The sequence below is a fragment of the Gastrolobium bilobum genome, unplaced genomic scaffold (assembly GCF_033153095.1).
Source record: "Gastrolobium bilobum isolate Gb01-03AN ecotype WA unplaced genomic scaffold, APGP_CSIRO_Gbil_v1 utg9887, whole genome shotgun sequence".
Classification (NCBI taxonomy): Eukaryota; Viridiplantae; Streptophyta; class Magnoliopsida; order Fabales; family Fabaceae; genus Gastrolobium; species Gastrolobium bilobum.
The window spans coordinates 82,881-105,100 of NW_026899295.1; the positions used below are offsets into that span (position 1 = coordinate 82,881).

A 22,220-nucleotide genomic window follows, 5' to 3' on the forward strand; every position below is an offset into this window, starting at 1 on the left:
CGTTTTTCAATTATTCTCAACCCCCTACATTTCCTTAACACTGATGTTCCAAACCGCTCACGATTGTTGAGGCCACAACCGACAATTTTTACTCATTGATCAAATCTTTCTATATTTTCAGCCTTGCTACTCTCAGCCATCAGGAAAATTTTGATTGTCAATTGTAAAAAGTTGGATCACGCCATATTACAAATATTTGTTCTCATCATCGTCCTTCTCGTAAGAGCACCAAAAACAATCTAATGGCATCGAAAAGAAACGTGCAGGTGCACCCGTTATTTAAGAAAATAACTTGGGACAAGGTACATGATTAGCGCATAACGGTCCCTTAAACTTACCACGGGATGAAGTTTTGAGTATCAATTAACTCAGTTAGTTAGTTTCTGTTATGTTAACTCAGCTAGTTAGTCTTAGTTAGTTAGTTTAACTCAGTTGGTTAGTTTTCTGTTATAACAGCTGTCCTTTCTGTTATGTATTAAACTTGCTATATATATTTAGCATACTGTAAATTCTGGCATAGTTTGAATTCAATAAAACATTCAGTTCTTGTTTTCTCTCTTCATCCTCAAATGAGTTCCTTGAGTTTCATTCGTTTCATGAAGAAATAATATATCGGACCACGAAAAAGCCCTCACAACCCGTTGTGTTGCCTTTGTTCATCAATATAAAGAAGTAAACAACCCAGCATAGAGAATTAAAAAATTCCTCCCCGAAAAATAATTCCATTGGCAGGATAACAAAGGAAACCAACCGCTCTTCCTGATAGTAAGTTCTACATCCTGTACATAATCTTCAAATGGGCTAGACGAAAAGACTTGAAAAAAGGTATTCTGATATATTATAGAATTGTAAATAATCTGTACAAAGGGTTCTCTATTTATAGAGAATACTTGACCTAATTTTGACCTAATGGGCTTGGCCCAATACAACAAATAAATGACTAAATAATAACTAAATAATAATTATTTACAACACTCCCCCTCAAGCTGAGGAATAGATATTTATCATTCTCAGCTTGCTAGTAAGTTCTTGAAATCTCTCTAAAGGAAGCCCCTTTGTTAATAGATCAGCTAATTGATGCCCAGTGGGAATGTATGGAGTGGTAATCAACCCGCTATCAAGTTTCTCTTTGATGAAATGGCGGTCAACCTCAATATGTTTAGTCTGATCATGTTGAACTGGATTATGAGCTATACAAATAGCGGACTTATTATCACATAGCAGCTTCATAGGTCCCTCACATTTTATTTTGAGATCATCAAGTACAATTTTCAGCCACAGTAACTCACAAATGCCTTGAGCCATAGCTCGAAATTCAGCTTCTGCACTTGATCTGGCAACCACATCTTGTTTCTTACTTCTCCATGTCACCAAGTTACCGCAAAGAAACATGCAATAACCAGTAGTAGAACGACGGTCAGTCACATATCCAGCATAATCAGCATCTGTGTAGACTTCTAAAGATAGATTGCCATCACGTCGGAATAACAATCCTGTACCAGGAGTACCTTTAAGATACTGAAGAATTCTCTCTACTGCTTGCATGTGTTTTTCCTTTGGATCGTGCATAAACTGACTGACAACACTAACAACATAAGCTAGGTCTGGTCTAGTATGGGCCAAATATATCAATTTCTCAACTAGCCGTTGATATTGTCCTTTATCAACTAGAAGACTCTCTTCTTCATAGCCCATCTTGTGATTCTGCTCAATAGGAGTATTAGAGGGTTTACACCCGAGCTTTCCTGCTTCTTTGAGAAGATCAATAACATATTTCCTCTGGCTGATAAAAATTCCTTTGCTTGAATGAGCTACTTCTATCCCTAGGAAATATCTCAGTTTCCAAGGTCTTTGACTTCGAACTCAGAGGCAAGCCGTGTCTGCAGAATCTGTCTCTCCACAAAATCATCACCTGTGATAATAATATCATCAACATATACAAGGAGCACAGTAAGCTTCCCATTTTCGGAGTGCTTGAAGAAAAGAATGTAATCTCCTTGACTCTGTCTATATCCTAAGGTCATCATAACCTTAGTAAACCTTCCAAACCAAGCACGAGGTGACTGCTTCAATCCATACAAGGCCTTTTTTAATCGACAAACTTTATTTTCCCTCTTCACAGAATCAAAACCAGGCGGGATTTCCATGTAGACTTCTTCTTCTAACTCACCATTGAGGAAAACATTTTTCACATCAAATTGATTTATATCCCAATTGTAATGGCCAGCAAGGGACAACAAGATTCTCACTGTATTCATCTTTGCAACTGGAGCAAAGGTTTCTTCATAATCAATGCCATAGGTTTGAGTGTAACCTTTGGCGACTAATCGAGCCTTGTATCTCTCAAGAGTGCCATCAGAATTATATTTTAGGGCATAAACCCATCTGCACCCTACTGCTTTCTTTTCGTTGGGTCTATCAATAACCTCCCATGTTTTATTTTTCTCCAATGCATTCATCTCCTCTTGCATGGCTTGAGCCCAATTCCCATCTTTCAAAGCTTCATGTACTGATTTTGGGATTGAAGTAGAATCTAGTGCTGAAACAAAGCTTTTGTGCTGCACAGAAAGATTAGCAGAGGAAACAAAATGGGAGATAGGGTATTGAGTACAAGAGGGACAGGAAGAACAAGATTTCTTAGAACAATATCTTTTTCCTTTTCTTAAAGCAATGGGTAAATCATCAGAAGCAGTAGTAATGGGTAAGTCATCAGAAGTATTAACATCATGATCAGAAATATGAGATTCAGGATTTACCAGTGGTTCAGACGATTGAGGTTGCTGTTGAGGTAATATGGGTTGTTTCCTTCTTTGATATGCCAATTCAGGTGTTACAATCTTCCGTATCTCTGGTGTACTTGATGTATCAGTCATAGGAGGATCAGTCAGAGGAGGATCAGACATAGACACAGTAGGAACAGGAACAAGAGGAAGAGACACTGACACATGTGAAGGAGTAGACACTGAAGATTCAAAGAAGGAAGGTGATGAGTCTTCTGGTGAATTATTCTCCCCCTGAAGATGAGGACCTTGGAAAAGGACTCAGATTCCTGAAATGTAACATCCATAGAAACAAAAAAATTTCGACTTCCAGGGTGATAGCACTTGTAGCCCTTCTTATCAGGAGCATATCCAAGGAAGACACATTTAAGAGCCCTAGGATCCAACTTACTGCGATGCTGTTTATGAATATGAACAAAGACAACACACCCAAACACTCGAGGAGGAAGACTTTGCAAAGTTGGAACAGAAGATTGGCATGGAGTGAATAGGACTTACATGATCGAGAACTCGAGTGGGTAGACGATTGATCAAGAACGCTGCAGTAAGAATGGCATCTCCCCAATAGCATTTGGGTACATGAGGCACGAGCAACTTCAAGAAGGTGACGATTTTTCCTTTCAGCAACCCCGTTTTGTTGAGGGGTGTCTACACAAGTAAGTTCATGAATCATACCTTGATTTTGTATAAATTGAGAAAAAGAGTGATTGACATATTCAGTACCATTATCTGTCCTTAGTCTTTTGATTTTTTTACAAAATTGAGTCTCAATCATTTTATAAAATTGAAAGAACAGTTGTGGTACCTCAGACTTTTCATGCATTAAGTAAACCCAAGTTACACGAGTGCAATCATCAATAAAAGAAACAAACCATTTATTTCCAGAAGAATGAGGGACCTTAGAAGGACCCCAAACATCAGAATGAATAAGATCAAAAGGTTCAACACTTTTAGTAATACTAGAAGGGAAAAACACACGATGATGCTTAGCAAACTCACAAACATCACAATGAAAAGACTCAACAGACTTAGACAAAAACAAAGACAGAAATAAAGACTTGAGTAAACTAAATGGAGGATGTCCCAAGCACTTATGATGAAGCCAAATAAGAGAATCAGCAGTTGACTGGCCATGTGACAGCAAGATGTGATCCTTAACATGAGTTGCAGGAGATTGTGACACCAGATAGTACAGCCCACCTTGCTCTTTAACACCCCCAATCGTCTTCCCCGTGGCGAGATCCTGAAAAACACAGTGAGTAGGAAAGAAGGTTACAGTGCAATTTAAATCTTTTGTGATTTTATGAATAGAAAGAAGATTGGTAGAAAGTTTAGGGACATGAAGAGCATCTTTGAGATGTAAGGAAGGCTATAATTTTATGTTACCAGAACCCGCAACTGATGTATGTGAGCCATCAGCTACGGCTATTGTATGAGTGCCAATGGTAGGGTTATAAGAAACAAAGGGGTCAGCACAACAAGCCATATGATCAGTAGCACCAGAATCAACAACCCAAAAATGTTTAAAATCAATACATGAAGTAAGAAAAGAAGAAATTTTGGAGCTTATACCAGTCATAGCCAAATCACTAGTACCAGATGGTTTACTCAGATAATCAAGTATGGTCTGAAGTCGTTCCAACTCATCTGGACGAAATGCAGGTTAGGTCTCATTAGGTGTAGGAGCTATAGCAGAAGAAGTAAAATGCGCTTGACCACGCATCCTTGCCATCTTTTCTAAGACACTTTTCTTTCCATGGAGGCGATAACATAGATCCTTGATATGACATGTTCTTTTACAATAAGAACACCAGCGATCATCTTTCTTAGGTCTAGAAGATGCTCCATCAGAATATTTTGGAAAGGAACTCCTGTAAGTAGAACCATCCTTTTTTGTTGAAATCATAGCAGACCCATCAGTGGGTTTAGAAGCAGCACCATCATTTGATGATAACATGACAGATTTATCAAGGTTCATCATAACACCCCGACGATTCTCCTCTCCCCGAACAGTATTGAAAACAGCAGAAAGGGATGGAAAAGTTTCTTTGCCAAGTATCTGAACCCGAATAGGATCATACTCGGAATTCAAACCAGCAAGAAAATCAAAAATACGCTCATTTTCCACCTCCTTGGCTAAAGTAGTAGCATCTGCAGTACATTTCATCTTCAAACTCTGAAATTGATCAAGTTCAGTCCATAACTCCTTCAAGGTGCCATAGTACTCAGTCACGGATAAAGAATCTTGTTTTGTAGTGAATATTTTATTGCGCAATTCATAGCGCGCAGCCATATCCTGTTTCAAGGAATAAGTGGAGCGGACAGTTTCCCAAATCTCCACAGCAGAAGACAGGAACATACAGTGACGACCCACTTCAGGAGTCATCGAATTCCACAACCAAGTCATGATAAGAGAATCCTCATTATCCCAAACAGCAAAATCGGGATCCGTGGCAGCAAGAGCAGGGCCATCAAGATGAGCAATCTTATTGCGACTCTTGATGGTAGTACGAATGAACTGAGACCACGACAAATAATTTGATCCGTCAAATCGATAACTCTGACGTAGACTTGGAAGATCATTGTGACCAAGAGTGGTCACCACAGATGGGGTAGAATTTTTTTCAGATAAGTTTAGAGTTGAATCAGCGTCGGAAGCGGCCATACTGCAAAAAAAACTCAAAGAATAGTACCAAGAAGCAAAAAAATCACGAAAAATTACCAAACGACGTCCGATCAAAGAGGTGAGCACAAATCCAGAACGAGCTCAGAGAGTCGATCAAGACTGCACCGGTCCGCAGCCATTAACCACCGTCGCGCGCTGTCACGCGCCGGTGAAGCTGGCGGCGCGTGGGATTCACGCGCAGGGAAATGAGCGGCGCGTGGAGGCGCGTCTGACGTCCGGTCGGGCTGGGCTTTTCAGGCGAAGGTCGTCCAAGGGTTGCGAACCTATCTGGGGCTGATCGGAGTTGAATGGCCGCCAGAAAGAAGGTCAATCGCGATGAACAGTGTTCTTCGTTATTGAAAAACGCGTTCTGTTTGAAGGTGAACGATGAACGGTTCTGTTTGGTGTCTTGCTACTGAGTAAGATGAGAAAAAAAAGAGAAACAGTGATCTCTCGGTCCAAGAGGTCCCCGGAAAATTTTTCCGGTGGCAGCTGATGGCAGCGAGAGATGGGAAACAAAAAAAGGTTTCGTAGGCGCGGAAGCAGAGCCCTCAAGATCGAGAGCTCTGATACCAACTTGAAAAAGGGTATTCTGATATATTATAGAATTGTAAATAATCTGTACAAAGGGTTCTTATTTATAGAGAATACTTTACCTAATTTTGACCTAATGGGTTTGGCCCAATACAACAAATAAATGACTAAATAATAATTATTTACAACAAAAAGAAAAAAGGAAAAGAAAAGAAACCCGATAAAGTTTTAAACTGTCACACTTTTAACACTTGCGCATGATGACACACTGCTTAAAATGGAATTTGTTGGGGTGTTTGACTAACGACTAAACAAATATATCGAGAACAAGAAGATTCAGTCATGGGATTTAGAAACATATTCAGCTAAAAAACTAGAAGTAGGTGGAACACAGTTTGTCCCCGTTCTGACTTGTGCAGTCCTACGGAACCTAGTTGGACAACCTGCCCTAGCTAGCTTGATCCTTTTGACTCGCACACTTCCGACTTCAACAACTCCTCAAAATGCCCGTGACTATAGCTATGTCAATCAAAATACAGAATGAGTACATTCCTAGCCTCCAACAATTAAGTAGTTAAAAATTAAATGTTGAAGAGAAGAGATCATGCAAAATTAAAAAATGGTGAGAGACTGTAAGAGTACATTGAATACTAGAAAGTATAAAGTTTCCTATTATATTAGAGGTGGTCAATCAACAAAATTTCGTGCCTTACTGCCTACTAGTAACCTAACCACCAATTACTGTATCCCAAACAAAGCGTTCCACAAGTCGACAATGTGAAGTTCACTTCAATCATTTTCTGTGTTCCCTTCTTAATAACCATGATATCCCAGTCAATGATTATCAACTACCATTGACAATCTAGGTAGGCCACTGGAATGAGCAGGGAAAAACAGATGTAAAAGGTAGTCACGTAGAAGCATTATCAGAGGTTGGCACACCAAAGTAAACAAATTCAGTCTTTCTGTTTTTTGGAAATAAAATTCCACAATATATACATCAACCACTCCCACGCTTAAAATGTTCTCGAATAAACCTTTCTGCGTGAGTAGGGTACTTATCTCTAATGTATTCCCGAAGGCACTTCTGATAGGAGAAATCGATCCAGCCACCATCAGTTCTTACAACAAAAAGACACCTTGAGTGTCGAAATTGAGGATGACGGTCAACCTACAAGAAAATAAGTTATGTATCCATATCCTGCAAATTGCTGCCAACTTGCTGGTCTTTTGACCAAATTAATGCAACTTATAAAACATTTTACAGAATTAAGGCAAAAGTCAAGCATTTTACCAAAACAATGCAACAAGAAGCACACAAAAATGTGCAAATTCAAGTCGCGTTGGGAGTGCATGTTTGCGCATGGCTATTTGAGCATCTGCTACCGAGGTGCACAGCAGGACGCACACTGGGTGTGAGTGACTTCGTACTATATGGTGAGACTATAAGGAAAGGCTATAGCAGAAAGAGAAGGAAGGATGGCCAGAATGGGCCTAAGCAAATGAGCCCAATAGATCCGAAAACAACAGCAGAAGACCCTAAAGTTAGTTCAGAAGTTGGCCCAAGAGAAGATTTATCCAAATTAATCCTTGTGGGTCCAGAGGCAAAGGAGTTAGTTATTCAGGAAAACATAACAGATTGCAAAAGCAAATGAGGCAACGGGATGGTAACATGATGAGTTTGTTACAGGGGAGAGAGAGAGAGAGGTGAGTGGGGTGAGTGCAAGAGAGGGGAATATAAGCTGGGATATTGTAATGGGTTGAGGTAGCTGAAAATTATATGATTGTGGGGTTAGTAGTGGGTATAGGGGTGCTGTGAGTCCCCTGGTTATCTTTTTCTAATTTCATTTTAATCTGTTTCAAGGTTTTACTAGCCATTACTATCGTGTCACTGTTGATAAGATTGAAAATAGCAAGTCTCCATTTTAATCTGTCAAGATAATCTGCATTCAAATTCTGTTGCATTCCAAATTGAGGTTTCATCACTATATAATCCCTCTTCTTGAAACTCAAGAACTCAAAGAAATGAACAAGAGAAAAGAGAAAATTATTCATCATTTCTCACTATTGTAATCTGATACATGATACAATACATATATACCAAGATGAAAGAAGAAAGCGCGCCAAAATTAGTTTACAGACTCAACTATCAAAACTGCCTTCATAACAAATTTACACAACAGAAATCTGACGTGGCAAGTTCATTCTGTTATGATTAGTGGCACGTATGTGAATTACAGAGGATACTTCATTTTGCAAATAAGTTTGATCTGCTGTTGTTATTTGGGCCACATGAGCTTGGGCTGCGTTATTACTTTGACATGGGCCAGGACCACTTATATCTTGTATGACCCCCCCCCCCCCCCCCACACAAGTGGGACTATGCAAATCTAATAGGCCCAAATTGAGAATAGCATAGAAGACTTTGGAGGATAGAGGCTTTGTGAAGACATATGCTAATTGTGCGTTGGAAGAAACTGGTAATAAGTGAAGCAAACCAGAACGAATTTTCTCCCTTGTCACGTGACAATCGATCTCAATGTGCTTTGAGCGCTCATGGAAGGCAGGGTTGTGGGCGAGATATATAGCAGATTTGTTGTCACAGTATGCAGAAGCAGGTTTGGTCCAAGGAAGACATAAATCGTTGAACAAGTGTTGAAACCATTGAAGTTCACATGTCAAAGATGCTAAAGCTCTGTACTCTGCTTCAGAGGAAGATCTAGAAACCGTGGGTTGTTTCTTTGAGCGCCATGCAACTAGAGAGGAACCAACGAAAATGCATATTCCAGTAATGGAGCGCCTAGTATCAGGGCAAGAAGCCCAATCTGAGTCACTAAATGCGCGAACTTGGAAAGTGGATTTTGAAGAAAAGAATAAACCGGTAGAAGGAGCACCTTTCAAGTAACGAAGGATGCGAGTAGCAGCTGCCATATGTGTGTCAGATGGCTGAGCAAGAAACTGGCTAAGTTGTTGTACACCAAACGAAATGTCAGGACGTGTAGTGGTGAGATACAAAAGCCTCCCTATCAATCTGCGGTAAGAAGTAGGATCATTAAGTGGTGACCCATTTTTGCAGCTCAGATGTTGACTAGAGTCCATGGGTGTGAGGCAAGGTTTTGCTGCTAAAAGACCTGCATCAGAAATGATTTCAAGAGTGTACTTTCGTTGGTTGAGATGGATACCCTTTTGAGAACGAGATACTTCTAATCCCAAGAAGTATCTTAAGGAGCCTAAGTCCTTAATACGAAATTTGTCATGTAGAAAGGACTTAACTCGTTGAATCTCAATTGCAGAATTCCCAGATAACACAATATCATCTACATAAACGAGTAACACTCTGAAATGGTCACCGATCTTGAGAGTAAACATCGAATGATCAAATTGTGCTTGAATATATCCAAGAGAAAGAAGAGCAGATGATAACTTGTTGTACCACTGACGACTGGCCTGACGAAGACCATATAAATTTGTTTAAACGGCACACATGATTGGGATTGGAGTTGCTCAAACCGGGTGGAGTGTCATATACACTTCTTCAGATAGATCACCATGAAGGAATGCATTATCCACATCAAGTTGTTCAAGTAACCATTCTTTAGCTGCTGCTACTGCAAGGAGGACATGAACAGAAGTTAATTTGGCCACTGGAGAGAAGGTGTCAAAGAAATCCACCCCTTCAAGTTGTGTGAATCCCTTAGCCACAAGCCTGGCTTTATAGCGCTCAATGTCTCCATTTGACTTGTACTTTATGCGATAGACCCATTTACAGCCTCTAGGAGTTTTTCCAGGAGGCAATTCAACCATAGTCCATGTGTTGTTTAGAGCTAAGGCTGATAGTTTTTTCTCCATAACCTTCTGCCAATGCTCACACTTGATGGCTTGATTGAATATTTTTGGTTCTTTAATGGCAGATATACTTAGACAAAACTTTTCGTAAGCTGGTGCACATTTTGCATAAGTACATCAGATAAAGGGTATTTAATGGGAGTTAGGGAAGTCCCTGACAATGAAGTAGCTTGCTGAGTTGAGAATAGACTATAGTGATAATCTTGCAAATATGTTGGGGGTACACGTTGACGTGATGATCTTCTAAGTGGATTTTGGGGTATGGTAGGGTTGGTGTCTGTTTCAACAGGGATGAGATCATTGATTTGACCATTATAGGGAGAAATGTTAAAAAATGAATCAAAATCATGAATATTGTTCTGTGGGTCTGATAAAGGTATGCTGGATTTGGTAGGTATTGGATTTTCATTTGGAATATGACTTTTGTGAAAAGGGAATATAAGCTCATGGAAAATGACATTGCATGAAACAAACAAGTCATTACTTTGTAAGTCAAAAAGTAGATAACCCTTTGTACCATCTCTGTACCCCAAGAAAATAGCTTTTCTGGCACAAGGTGAGAACTTTGTATGGTGAGATGATAAAGTTGGTGCATAGGCTAGGCATCCAAAGATTCTCAAATGAATAAGGATTGGAGGAATTCCATGTAGTCTTTCATATGGAGTTTTATTGTTAATCAATGGAGTGCAGGGGCGATTGATTAAGTGGACTGCATGGGTTATGGTATAGTTCCAGAGAGTGGTAGGCACATGAGCTTGGAAAAGCAATGCTCTAGCAACATTCATGATGTGTTGATGCTTCCGTTCCACAATCCCATTTTGCTGTGGTGTTTCAATGCAGGAACGTTGATGAATAACTTCTAAAAATCACTCATTGAGAACTCAGGACCATTATCCGATCGTAGAGTCTTAATATTTGTTCCAAATTGATTTTTCACTAAAGCAAAGAAGGATTGTAAATGTTCACGAGTTTCAGCCTTGATACGCATGAGAAGGACCCAAGTGAATCGTGAAAAATCATTAACTAAAGTAAGAAAGTACTTGTGTCCGTGGATAGAAACAGTTGAGCATAGGCCCCAAATATCTACATGTACTAAATCAAAAAAATTTGCAGGTTTTGTATTGCTGACACTAAAAGGAAGTTTATGTTGTTTGGCAAAATGGCATATCTCACAAAGGGAAACATGAGCTGCTGGGATAAAGGGAAATTGTAAAGACATTAAGTGGGCTACATCTTTGGAAATATGGCCTAACCTTTGATGCCAAACAATGGAATCATTATTATTTTTGGCTATATTACAGATGGGATTACATGTAGTGCTAGAAGTCTTGGTGGCTATGTTATAGATGGAATTATGTGGAGGGCTAAAGGTCTTATTTGAGCTGCTGCATTTGCTTGTTATTCAGATATCAAGTGAGTTATATAATCTGTGGCACCTGTGTCTATGACCCATTCCACGCTCTTAATACCTGGTTGGGAGTTTTCAATGGTTAGCTGGGATGAATGAGCAACATTGGCTGAATGTGATACTTGTCCATTGTCTGCATTATTCTGGTTCTGCAGTAAGTTGAGGATCCTTTGATACTGATCCTGAATCATCACTATGTTCATGTGTTCTGCATTTGTGGTGGTTGTGGTATTTGCCTCAATAGTATTGCCACTGGAATTAACAGCATTAGCACTATTCGAATTGCTCCTTTTATATCCAGGAGGGAAACCATGAAGAAAATAACAGGTTTCGATATTGTGGTTTGATCTGTTACAATGAGTGCATAGCTTTGAGTTGTTTGATCCTCTTCCAGCAAAGTTACAACCGCGACCTCTTCCTCCATTGAATTGACTGTTATAGCTTCTTCCTCCATTAAATTGACCATATCTTCTGTTGTCTCCAATTGCAGCTAAAACTTGAGATTATTTTGAAAATTCACACCACTTTCAGAATGAAACTGACGCTCTTGTTGAGCAATTAGTGAAAATGCCTTAGTTACATCAGGCAAAGGATCAGCTAACATTATTTGTGATCTTACTTGAGCATATTGCTCATTCAATCCCTTCAAGAACCGGATTGTTTGATCTCTATCACGATATAATCGCATTTGTTCTATTGCTCCACAAGCACATGGCATTGCAAGAGTGGGAAGAGGCTTTAAAACCTCTAATTCATCCCACATTGTTTTTAGCTGAGTAAAGTAGTCACTTACAGATTTCTCTCCTTGGCACAACTTTTCTATCCAAAGTATGGATTGAGCTATAGTTTGGGTTATGGATCTGTGAATCCATCCCATGCTTCAAATAATGGATCATCAACATTTGGAACTACCATTGTATTGCTGATAAAATTGAGCTTGTTCTTGGATCTCAATGCCATTGACATCGCATGAGACCAAGAATGATAGTTACGGCCATTTAGTGGTGGAGTCACAAGAATCTGCGATGGACTCTCATTTGGATGTAAGAAATACGGATGAGCAGGATTTGTCAGGTACTCTGGGAGTTGAACTTGATTTTCCATCATCAAACAGGAATCAAGATGAAAGAAAATGAAACTGATTTCTGAAGCGGATATCAGAGCTTTGAAAGCTCTGATACCAGATTGAAACTCAAGAACTCAAAGAAATGAACAAGAGAAAAGAGAAAATTATTCATCATTTCTCACTACTGTAATCTAATACATGATACAATACATATATACTAAGATGAAAGAAGAAAGCGCGCCAAAATTAGTTTACAGACTCAACTATCAAAACTGACTTCATAACAAATTTACATAACAGAAATTTGACGTGGCAAGTTCATTCTGTTATGATTAGTGACACGTATGTGAATTACATAAGACGCTTCATTTTGCAGATAAGTTTGATTTGCTGTTGTTATTTGGGCCACATGAGCTTGGGTTGCGTTATTACTTTGACATGGGCTAGGACCACTTATATCTTGTATGACCCCTTCCTCCATCCCCTTCAACGTGGAATGCGCACAATCCCCCGCTCAAATTGAACATGCACATCCTGTGCGTGTTTTGTTGCATTATTTTGATAAAATGTTTGGCTTTTGTATTAATTTGTTAATTTATTTAAGAAGTTGCATTAATTCGGTCAAAAGGCCCAACTTGCTGCCTATTTTGGAAAAGAACCAGAGGATGTCATTGGTAAGTAAACCCAAACAACAATAGCTGAAGTTCAACCATCGATGTAAATTTTAGTAATATAGGGAATGTGTATGAAAAGCAAAGAAAAACACCAAAGACATCCGATTGGATTAATGGACTTAGTTATCATATATAATTTGGGGTAGGGATGGGATGGTCTGCAGAAATGAAAATAAAACCAAAATATTCAAATCAAATAGTATAGATAAAGTGAAATCAAGATATGAAGTGTTTATATTCTGCAATGGTGGGATTTGGGAGACCCGAACTTTTGAGTATCATCTAAAGAAGGGCTATCTTGCTCTCGTGTATTTGACCAATTAGCATGGACATGATTTGCTCAATAAAGCCAGCTAACTGATGGGCCTGAGATAATTACTTATTGATGGGCCTGAGACAATTAGTAGTTAGTTAGAGAGTTATTCTAGAATATTCTTAAATAATAGAATATAAAGATAGGAGTGTGGGAGTGTGAGGTATGCATGAAAAATCACTCAACAACTTGGGAAAAGGGGAAATGCACTCTCTGCAAACGGGTTTGTTTTGTAGATGGTGTTAGGAGTTTGGAGTAAGAGTAAGAGTAAGAGAAGCAATTATAGTTAAAGTATCTGTAATAGTTGTTTGATTGTATTGTTCATTTCATTTCAATTGGAGTCTGTAACTGCAGTACCCTGTTGGTCTGTGATTGAGGTGCTAGGAGTCTTTCGTTTAATGTCCATGTATTTTTATTTCATTGTGTAGAAGGTAGAAGTCTGCAGTATTCGCTTGTAATGATGAAAGTGAATATGGTTAGTTCACTGGTTATGAATATTATAGTAATATAGAAGTATTTCAGATACTGAGAGTTTGTTAGTAGATCTGGTAATTCTGTATTCAATTTGTCCAGTTATTACATTACAAACAGAAACGTACAGGTACCAACATAACGCATAAGAGATTCAAAGTATACCTTTTAAAAAGTAAGTGAGAATAACTACAAATTCATGACGAACCAGCATATATACTTTTCTATACATGATGTATCTATGACCAGCACAATAAGTAAAGATATTGGATCTAATTGATGTGGTAACCTAGACAGTAATAGAAGATAACTTCTCCTTCAAAATGTGTTGACATTGGCAAAAACAATGCAACTCTTAAAACTTCAGGAAGTACAAGACAAACAGAACTACACATAACGAATAGCAGATCAATTTGTAAGTTTTAACATTTTGGCTTAATTACACTTCTGTTCCTCTTGGTTTTACTAAAGTTTGATTTTCATCCCTCTTGTTTTTTTTTTTTTTTTTTTGATAACATCATCCCTCTTGTTTTAATTGATACAGTGTTATCCTCACTGTTTTAATATTAATGAAATTAAGCATTCTGTCAGTTAGACGGCCATGTTTTTCGCTGACGAGAAAATAAATTAGATTATGTGAAACTTTTTTTTGATGATTTTGCTTACACGGAAATGAAATTGCACAGTGCCAAATCAATCGGATGAGAGACACTATAATATCAATGTGAGACGGGGAGTTAATTGGATCAATTTGAAAATTATTAGGACAACATTTTGCAATTAAACTGGGGGAACCAGATTGAAAGTTTAGTGAATCTAAAGGGACCAAAGGTATAATTAAACCTAACATCTGTTTTGTTGGTTAGATAGACAGAGCTGAAGCCCAACAAAACCTAACAATTTTCTAACATTTACTTGTACATCATTTTGAAGATTTATTGAAAAGGCATACAATGTACAACTATTTAATTATATAGTATTAATTCATAGAAACTACAAACTTAGCCCTATCAACAAACAGCAAAGAGGAGTCAACTAGCATTTTGCATAATTGTAGTTTGGGCCTTAGTAATAAGGAAGAAGAAAGAGAGCAGCCATTTAAGTTTGGAGTTGGGACATCAAATTGCTCTACACGAATAGAGGGATAAGTTACTGATTGTTTAAGAACAATATTGACAATTTCTGCTTTTAGGCATTTAGCTCAATCTAGACGGGAACTACAATTATAGATTTATAGTAGTGATGTACAGACAGTTTCTTGAATCTTTCAATTCATAATTGGCAGTTAAATGCCAGTTCTGTTATGTCAGGTTTTTGCCGTCACTTGTCGGATACAAGGCTCAAGCAGTATCCCTTTGAGGTTAGCAATAACCTAGAAGTTAAACAAAATCGAATGACTGGTTTAATTATAATTTTAAAGCATTTATGCCTGTCTGTCTTACCATGTTCTTAAAATTTCCCTCATAAACAAACTGACTTGCTAAGAGTTACAATGTATCACAGGCTATGTGCAGCATCAAGGGGTTTGGATTTAGTGAGTCAGGATAATTATTTTTGTGGGTTACATAGGAGACTCAACCACCTGAGTAGGGAAGGGAGAAAAGTTCTCATGGAGAACTAACCTTTGACATCAATATCACACCCAATTCTTAAAGATTTGGGGTGGTACCAATTGAGCTACACCTGAGTAGGGAAGGGAGAAATGTTCTCATAAAGAACTAACCTCTGACATCAATATCACACCCGAGTCTTAAAGATTTGGGCTGGTACCAATTGAGCTACAATGGAAGCTTGTTGGCACCTGGCATTTCGATTGCATGATAGATACTGTATCACACAATCAAGAAAGGAGCAATATGCTGCCATAATTGTTAAATCTCATCGTTGTATAAAAGAAACATTAGAAACATAATAGGCCACCTATAACTTTTCCTACTAGATTTGGGAACATAATCCTAACTCTATGAGGATGAAAACTCTGTACGAACAACATAACGGAAACTTGGACGTTACCATTTAAGCCTGCCTTAATAAACCCAAGCCTAATTACAACGTAAGAACAGCAAATACAGATCATATAACTATAACTCAAAATATAGCTCAATATATCATATAAACAGATCATCCTTGGCTTAAATTAATTTAAGACCAAAAAATAAATTAAAACACTAGTCCATATGCATGTGGATTAAAAGCCACCAAAATGGAAGTGTTAGAGATACCAGAAAACTTGATATAAATTACAAAACAAGTAAAAATATGATCTTACGGTTTGCCAAATTATATGGTCTGGGCACAACAAAAATGACATCATTAGAATATTTTGACCCACTTACAGGATTGTAATGTTTAAGTTTAACCTATTATATTCCTCTACAAGCAGTTTGTTGGTCAGTTAGGAGTTAGGAGAAACACAATCAGTTGCAAACTAATACAAATAAGCCGTAGTAAAGCAATCAATGCAATGACATAATCACGGCCTAAAGAAGGTCGCATTCAAAGAAAACATATTATTCAGATCCAGCGCTTACCATAATGGATTCAAGACCACACCCAATCTTATCTTCAGAGTGTGGATGGTAAGCAAGGAGCTTCTCTACTACAGCTTTCTCATCCTCCACGGTCAATCGCTCTCCATCCAAGTACCTGGCGTAGAAAATAGAAGAACCAAATTGGTGTCACGAAGCATTGCGAAGTAAATAACAATTTGTAGACACAAAATTAGAAAGTGACCTTCGTGAGTGGAGAATATCCTTGGTAAGCAAAACGATAGGCTCAATGTCCCCCAGAATCTCATCTTCTTTATCCTTCCATTTCCGATAATCGGGGTCATCCTCCCACCGCGGGTAACTTGACGGCTCCTTAACCCTCCGCAGACTGGAGCTTATTTTCTCGTCCGCTTGATTCGAAGGTGTGTTGGTGGCGGCGATGCACCATAGCCGGTGACGTGCCGCAACGGCAACGGCTCCGGCGGTTAACCGCTTGTGGCTATGCAAGCAAACGCGAAGCAGTAGAACCTGTCTAAGAACAAGAGGAGCGGCCATCCTTCACTGTGGGTTGGGTCCTTTTCTTGCTTGATAACTGATAATCATATTCATAACGAGTGACACTCGCGCGCGTCCATGGACCCAAATTATCGGCCTATCGGGTCGGGTCATCATTGCATTTGTTAATTGAAAAACGACTTTGTATGTACTAAAAAAAAAAAGGACTATGCACACACACTCTAAACGTTGAGCATATAGCAAATTATTACACAGTAAGGATATTCTAACTACTAAAAAATTTTACTACTAACTTACTACCCATCACATCATCATTGGATTAAAGAGAGAGAAAATATTAATCTAATGGTGATTAGATAGGTAGTAAGTTAGTAATAGAAAATTTTAGTAGTGAGAATATCCCTCCTCATAGTATATACTTCAGATTTTTTAATTTTTTCAAGGAAAAAATTTACCAAGTTCATCTGATTTACTTCAGAATCATTTATATTTCTGTGATTTTTTTTTTACCACACATATGTCCTGTGTTTGTAAAAGATAAAAAAACACATGGACATATGTGATAAAAAAGTATATCATTTTGCAAATCACAAGGATATATATGATAAAAAAAAAAAACAGAAACATAAGTGATTCTGAAGCAAACCAAGTGACTTTTTTTTTTTGTTTAATTAGTCCCAAAGTATGATTGTTAATTTAATAGGTCATTTTATCCAAATGACCGTTGAGTCACTAACGAAAATACGTGACGAAATTTAAAGTTGATGCCTGATGGTGGTGATCTGTAAAAAGGATCCATAGGTCTTTTCCCTTTTTTCCGTTTTTCAAATCTTCTGTAATTTTTTATGACTTGACTTACTAGGATTTTCTGCTTTTCTTTTTGTCAAAATGTATTCTTCTGTTTGCAGTAATTTGTTTATCTTACGTGGTTCTTAAAGCGTGCCTAATCTTTTTTATTTATTTTCTTCACAAAAACTAGTGGGACCCAGCTTACTTCTATGTGCAGGAAAATTTGGTCATCTTCGACTACAATAGAAAAACAAAGTCCTTTCTTTTTCTAACATTTCAAAGGTTATTGGGTTTATACTTTAGTTTATGGGTTTTATAAGAGTTATGTTGTAGGAAAAATGATTGTGTAATGTTATAGAGATTCGTTTTGCGTGCCTTAATTTTTTATTTATTTTTTTGTTTTAAAAAGTGTGAGCCCCACAAAATGTTGTGAGTGTAAGAAAGTTTGTCGTGTTATGTTAAAAGATAAAATGAAAACTCTTAGCTTATAGTCTCTGACTTCTGAGCTAATGTATTTATTGGATTGTTTCGTTCAGTACAGACCCATTTTCATACTGAAAATATATATATATTTTAAGGAGTTCCTCAAACTTGATAAACATTCAAATAACCATCGAATTTTAGAAATGAAGTCTATCTGATTTGAACCATAGCGTAAAAAAAAAAGTAGTAATTCATAGGTAAATAATCGCAACTTATTAATACATTTATTTAAATTTTTTAATCTAATATATATACTTATTTAATACCTTATGTCGGAAAGATGAAAATAACATTAATTTCCTGTAATTGGATTTTTTTAATACTCAATTACTTGAATTAAAGGTTTATGTTAAACAGATAAAAAAAATTCTCATCATGTAATGGTGAATCAGACAATATTTTTTTATTCTTATATAAGATTAAGAAATCTTATTGTCTATTTTAGTTGTTAATTTATGATCATTTGATGATTATAGTTTATTTAGAATTAATAATTAATAATCATGGACTTGTGAAGTTTTATGTTGGTTTGGCTATGCTAATGCTTCAGGGAGTCTACACAATGAGGGAAGATATAGAGTCAAATTTGATGGTGGAAAGTTATTCTAATGACTGCTTCGACGTGCATAACATTATGCGCGATGTTGCTCTTTCAATATCATCCGAAGAAAAACATGTATTCTTTTTTATAAAAAAAATGTCATACTAGATGAGTGATCTCATAAGGATAAACTCCAAAGGTACACGACTATTCTAAACTTGAAGTCTTCCTCGTCGACAGTAATAAAGATGATTTTTTGAAAATACCGGACAACTCTTTTACAAAAATGATTGAACTCAGAGTATTGATATTGACCAGTGTTGATCTGTCTTACTTACCTTCTTCAATTAAATGCCTGAAAAACCTGACAATGCTTTGTTTTGGAGAAATGTACGCATGAAAAGAACTTATCAATCATTGGAGAGTTAAAGAATTTAAGAAAAGACACTTTCAGGATCTAATACTGAAAATTTGCCTGTTGATTTGGGTCAATTAGATAAGTCGTAACTTTTTTACTTAAGCAGTTGCTCGAAACTAAAAAGTGATCCCTTCCAATATCATATCAAGGATGAAAATGCTAGTCTTTCCTTGTATTCAAATTTCTAAATTTATGCTGTGCGCAATTTATTTTTACCTTTTAACGCAGTTAACGGAACAACTGGAAAACGCAAAGCATGCATTGAAGGAGTGTGGATACTGGATCCTGTAAGGACATAAAATCTTAGAAGAGAATAAATAAGTCTATTCCAGCCGGCGTGCTAAATTAATGCAGAATCAACATAACTTCGAAACTAAAAACATAACATTGGGTGTTTTCACGGATGAAGGAGGAGATGGTCCAGGGTTTTGGGGATTTTGGCCCTTCTTTATGGGATAAGAGGCCAGAATTGCAATTCCACACTTTCCTGCTCTGCTTGTAACTAAATTACGTTCCATTTTGATATAACCTCCCTCTCCCCAACTCTTACCCCATGAATTCTTCACAGTCCAATAATCAACACCATGTTCTGTTCCGTACCCAACAGCAGTAACACCATGATCTAATGCAGTACCACATCTTCCCGTATATACACCCTGGTAAAAATGAGATAAATAAAACCGATTAAGTTAATTTAATAGGCACAAACGATTTATAAAGATCGGAGATTTTTTTATCTCGTACCTGAAAGATAAAAACCTATTAATAATATATATTATTGAACATTATTGTAATTTAGAGTTGAAAACTAGATTGAATTCACAACTTGTCTCATTAGATTAGATATATTGTGTGCTTTTAATACATTGCTAATTTTCATTATCTTCGCAGGCGCCTTTGCTCACAGAATAAAATTGAATAAAAAAACTTACTGATACATATAATTGGAAATCCCTGCCAGCTGCTTCAATGGCAACGCTCACTGGCTGGTGTGCTACCGCCTTTTTCAAGGCTAACTCGTTATAGGCAGGAACAGTTTCATAATCATCAATTGTACCGACTCTCTTATTTTTCTGTAGACAAGGAAACAGAGAAAAAAATATATAAAGCATTGGAGTGGAAAGTGCCACATGTATTTACTAAGTAATCCAGTAATCAAGACTAACCCTCTGTTGATCACATCTACCATCAACACCACGATAGGGGTAATCCTCCTCGCTATCAATACCACCATTATTGATGATGAACTCAAAGGCATAGTCCATAAGTCCGCCATCACATCCTGCGTTAATGTTTCTGTCACAGTCCACGAGTTCTTGCTCTGATAGTGAAACCAGATCGCCTGTTACTATTTTATTAATCCCTTCGACGGCGGCGATTGCAGAGAATGCCCAGCAGCTCCCTTCATTAAAAAACTTCGACAATGAGTTTATAAAGCATAGCTCAACATATACAAAATTTGCCCAACAATGAGTGATGGAAAATGCAGGAAACGAATGAAAATACATAAAAAGTACAATTAGGACATAATTTCTATAAATCTTAGTAATGGTAAAATTTTGGTTTTTATTGCGGTATATTTAATTTTGACACCTGATTATTTTACAATCTCCATTAAACTGATTTTGGTTTTATCATATAATCATCTTATTTTGATAGTTTAAACTCCATCCCTATAATACAAGAATATGGGTGAGTCATTTATTTATAGATCAGGGAATATAATTTTAATAAAAAATTCTTAAAACAAGAAAGTATAAAATATAACTTTAATTAATGATCTTTAATTTATGAATAAATTATTAAAATATTTCATATATTATTATCATATTAAAACAAGATATGATAATATTCTCCAAAAAAAATGTAACATTTGTCCTTGGCTGTTAGTAGCTTTTCACTTGCTAAATGCCTCCACTCCGTGTATTGTGAATAAAGAAGAAATTTATTTTTACCTAATAAATTTTTGTATGGGATAAAATATTATGAGTATGTTTTTTTCATGCTTATTTTATTTTTTATCTTTAATATTGTTAGATTTTAATCTCAAGAAAAGAAAAGGAATAAAAGAGAGTGGAAATTGTGATCTAATAATATTAAAAATGAATAAATATCACATAATAGGCCTGGAAAAGAATAGGTATAATATGGTATCCCAAAATAATATTGATATTTGTAAAATTTAAAGCCACAGTAATTACATGATGACCTACTTATGGTCTCCAAAATATCCTTTATGTCAATAACTCGACAATTTTTACAAAACGAAATTACTTGTTGTAGTCACAAATTCCAGGAGACCATGAGGTCCAAAACAATGTATAAACAACACTACTTATATAATTAAAATATATTAAATTTTATAACTAATTTAAAAATTAAATAATGCATGTAAGAAAATGATACAACATATTACAAAAAAAAAAAAAAAAAAAAAAAGACGAAAGAAATAAAAGAATAAAAGATAACATAGACATAGTACATACCGCAACTTCCTTGGTTTTTGACCGGGACGACTGCACCTTTTTTCCTCCAATCAACAAATTTCGGCAATTTGTCACCGACACGTGGAGCGTAACGGTTGCTTCTGGTCTTGGCCAACTTACTGTTCCTGTTTGGGTCAAATCTGGTTCCCAGGTACTTGGCTCGGTACTCTTCATTGCTGAGATCGGCAAACCGGTTTAACCCAACCTTGTATGTCTGGTTCTTGGCATTGTGCTCGTCGATGAACCTTAGGTTGTCTTTGAAGATCTCAAATCTCTTCTCCTTCTCGCCCAAGGCGCTATACAACTTGCCATGCTCCACCAGCCACTGTTCGTATATATTCATGACCTCCTCGTCACTCCTCCATACTGAATCGCCAATGTGGGCTCTGTCATAGGAGATGATCGACATGTCCAAGGCCAATGAAATTGTGAATACCATGAACAAGATGACCATGACCATGACCATGACCGAGCTATTCGGACCCATTTTCTTTAGATCGATGTTATGTGAAGAAGCCTTAGAAAAGAGGAATGACTAGAGGAGAGATTGTGTGGTAGACAGATACAGATAGCTAGCTGCACGGAAGGTGGAACTTATAAAGGCAGGACTGCAAAGGAATGGGTACTTGGACTCAAAATAATGATCAGTGCTGATTTAGGTGTCTAATTTGCGAAGGATGAAGACCAACGTGTTGGAATTAATGAATGAATTAATCTACAATCATTCATTGGTTATGAATA

The 22,220-nt window shown here is 37.0% G+C and overlaps 2 protein-coding genes across 3 annotated transcripts; both read right to left on the minus strand.

Moving 5' to 3' along the window:
* LOC133289315 (protein DCL, chloroplastic-like) lies at nucleotides 1-16,835 on the minus strand. 2 transcript variants are annotated; one of them, XM_061487231.1, is made up of 3 exons: nucleotides 16,491-16,835; nucleotides 16,289-16,403; nucleotides 1-239 (listed from the first exon to the last, which is right to left on the minus strand). In XM_061487231.1, exons 1-3 carry the CDS (start codon nucleotides 16,799-16,801, stop codon nucleotides 177-179), a joined length of 489 nt encoding a protein of 162 aa, XP_061343215.1. In that variant the 5' UTR covers nucleotides 16,802-16,835; the 3' UTR covers nucleotides 1-176. The 2 variants fall into 2 exon arrangements, with proteins under 2 accessions (XP_061343215.1, XP_061343214.1); XM_061487230.1 differs by lacking the exon at nucleotides 1-239 and adding an exon at nucleotides 6,120-7,150.
* Nucleotides 16,836-19,349: 2,514 nt separating this feature from the next.
* On the minus strand, nucleotides 19,350-21,966 carry LOC133289262 (cysteine proteinase mucunain-like). Its single transcript, XM_061487160.1, has 4 exons — nucleotides 21,480-21,966; nucleotides 20,160-20,395; nucleotides 19,926-20,066; nucleotides 19,350-19,649 (listed from the first exon to the last, which is right to left on the minus strand). The coding sequence occupies exons 1-4, from the start codon at nucleotides 21,964-21,966 to the stop codon at nucleotides 19,350-19,352; spliced, it is 1,164 nt and encodes a 387-aa protein (XP_061343144.1).
* Between the last annotated feature and the right edge of the window lie 254 nt (nucleotides 21,967-22,220).

Excerpts from the sequence above, each read along its gene's own strand:
- LOC133289262 (XM_061487160.1), bottom strand. The coding sequence starts at position 21,966 with ATGGGTCCGAATAGCTCGGTCATGGTCATGGTCATGGTCATCTTGTTC. Across the intron at positions 20,396-21,479 it reads CAAAAACCAAGGAAGTTGCG|GGAGCTGCTGGGCATTCTCT; the intron begins GTATGTACTATG and ends TTTTTAATGAAG. Across the intron at positions 20,067-20,159 it reads GTAGATGTGATCAACAGAGG|AAAAATAAGAGAGTCGGTAC; the intron begins GTTAGTCTTGAT and ends CCTTGTCTACAG.
- LOC133289315 (XM_061487230.1), bottom strand. The coding sequence starts at position 16,801 with ATGGCCGCTCCTCTTGTTCTTAGACAGGTTCTACTGCTTCGCGTTTGC. Across the intron at positions 16,404-16,490 it reads GATATTCTCCACTCACGAAG|GTACTTGGATGGAGAGCGAT; the intron begins GTCACTTTCTAA and ends TTTCTACGCCAG. Across the intron at positions 7,151-16,288 it reads GTGGTCTTGAATCCATTATG|GTTGACCGTCATCCTCAATT; the intron begins GTAAGCGCTGGA and ends ATTTTCTTGTAG.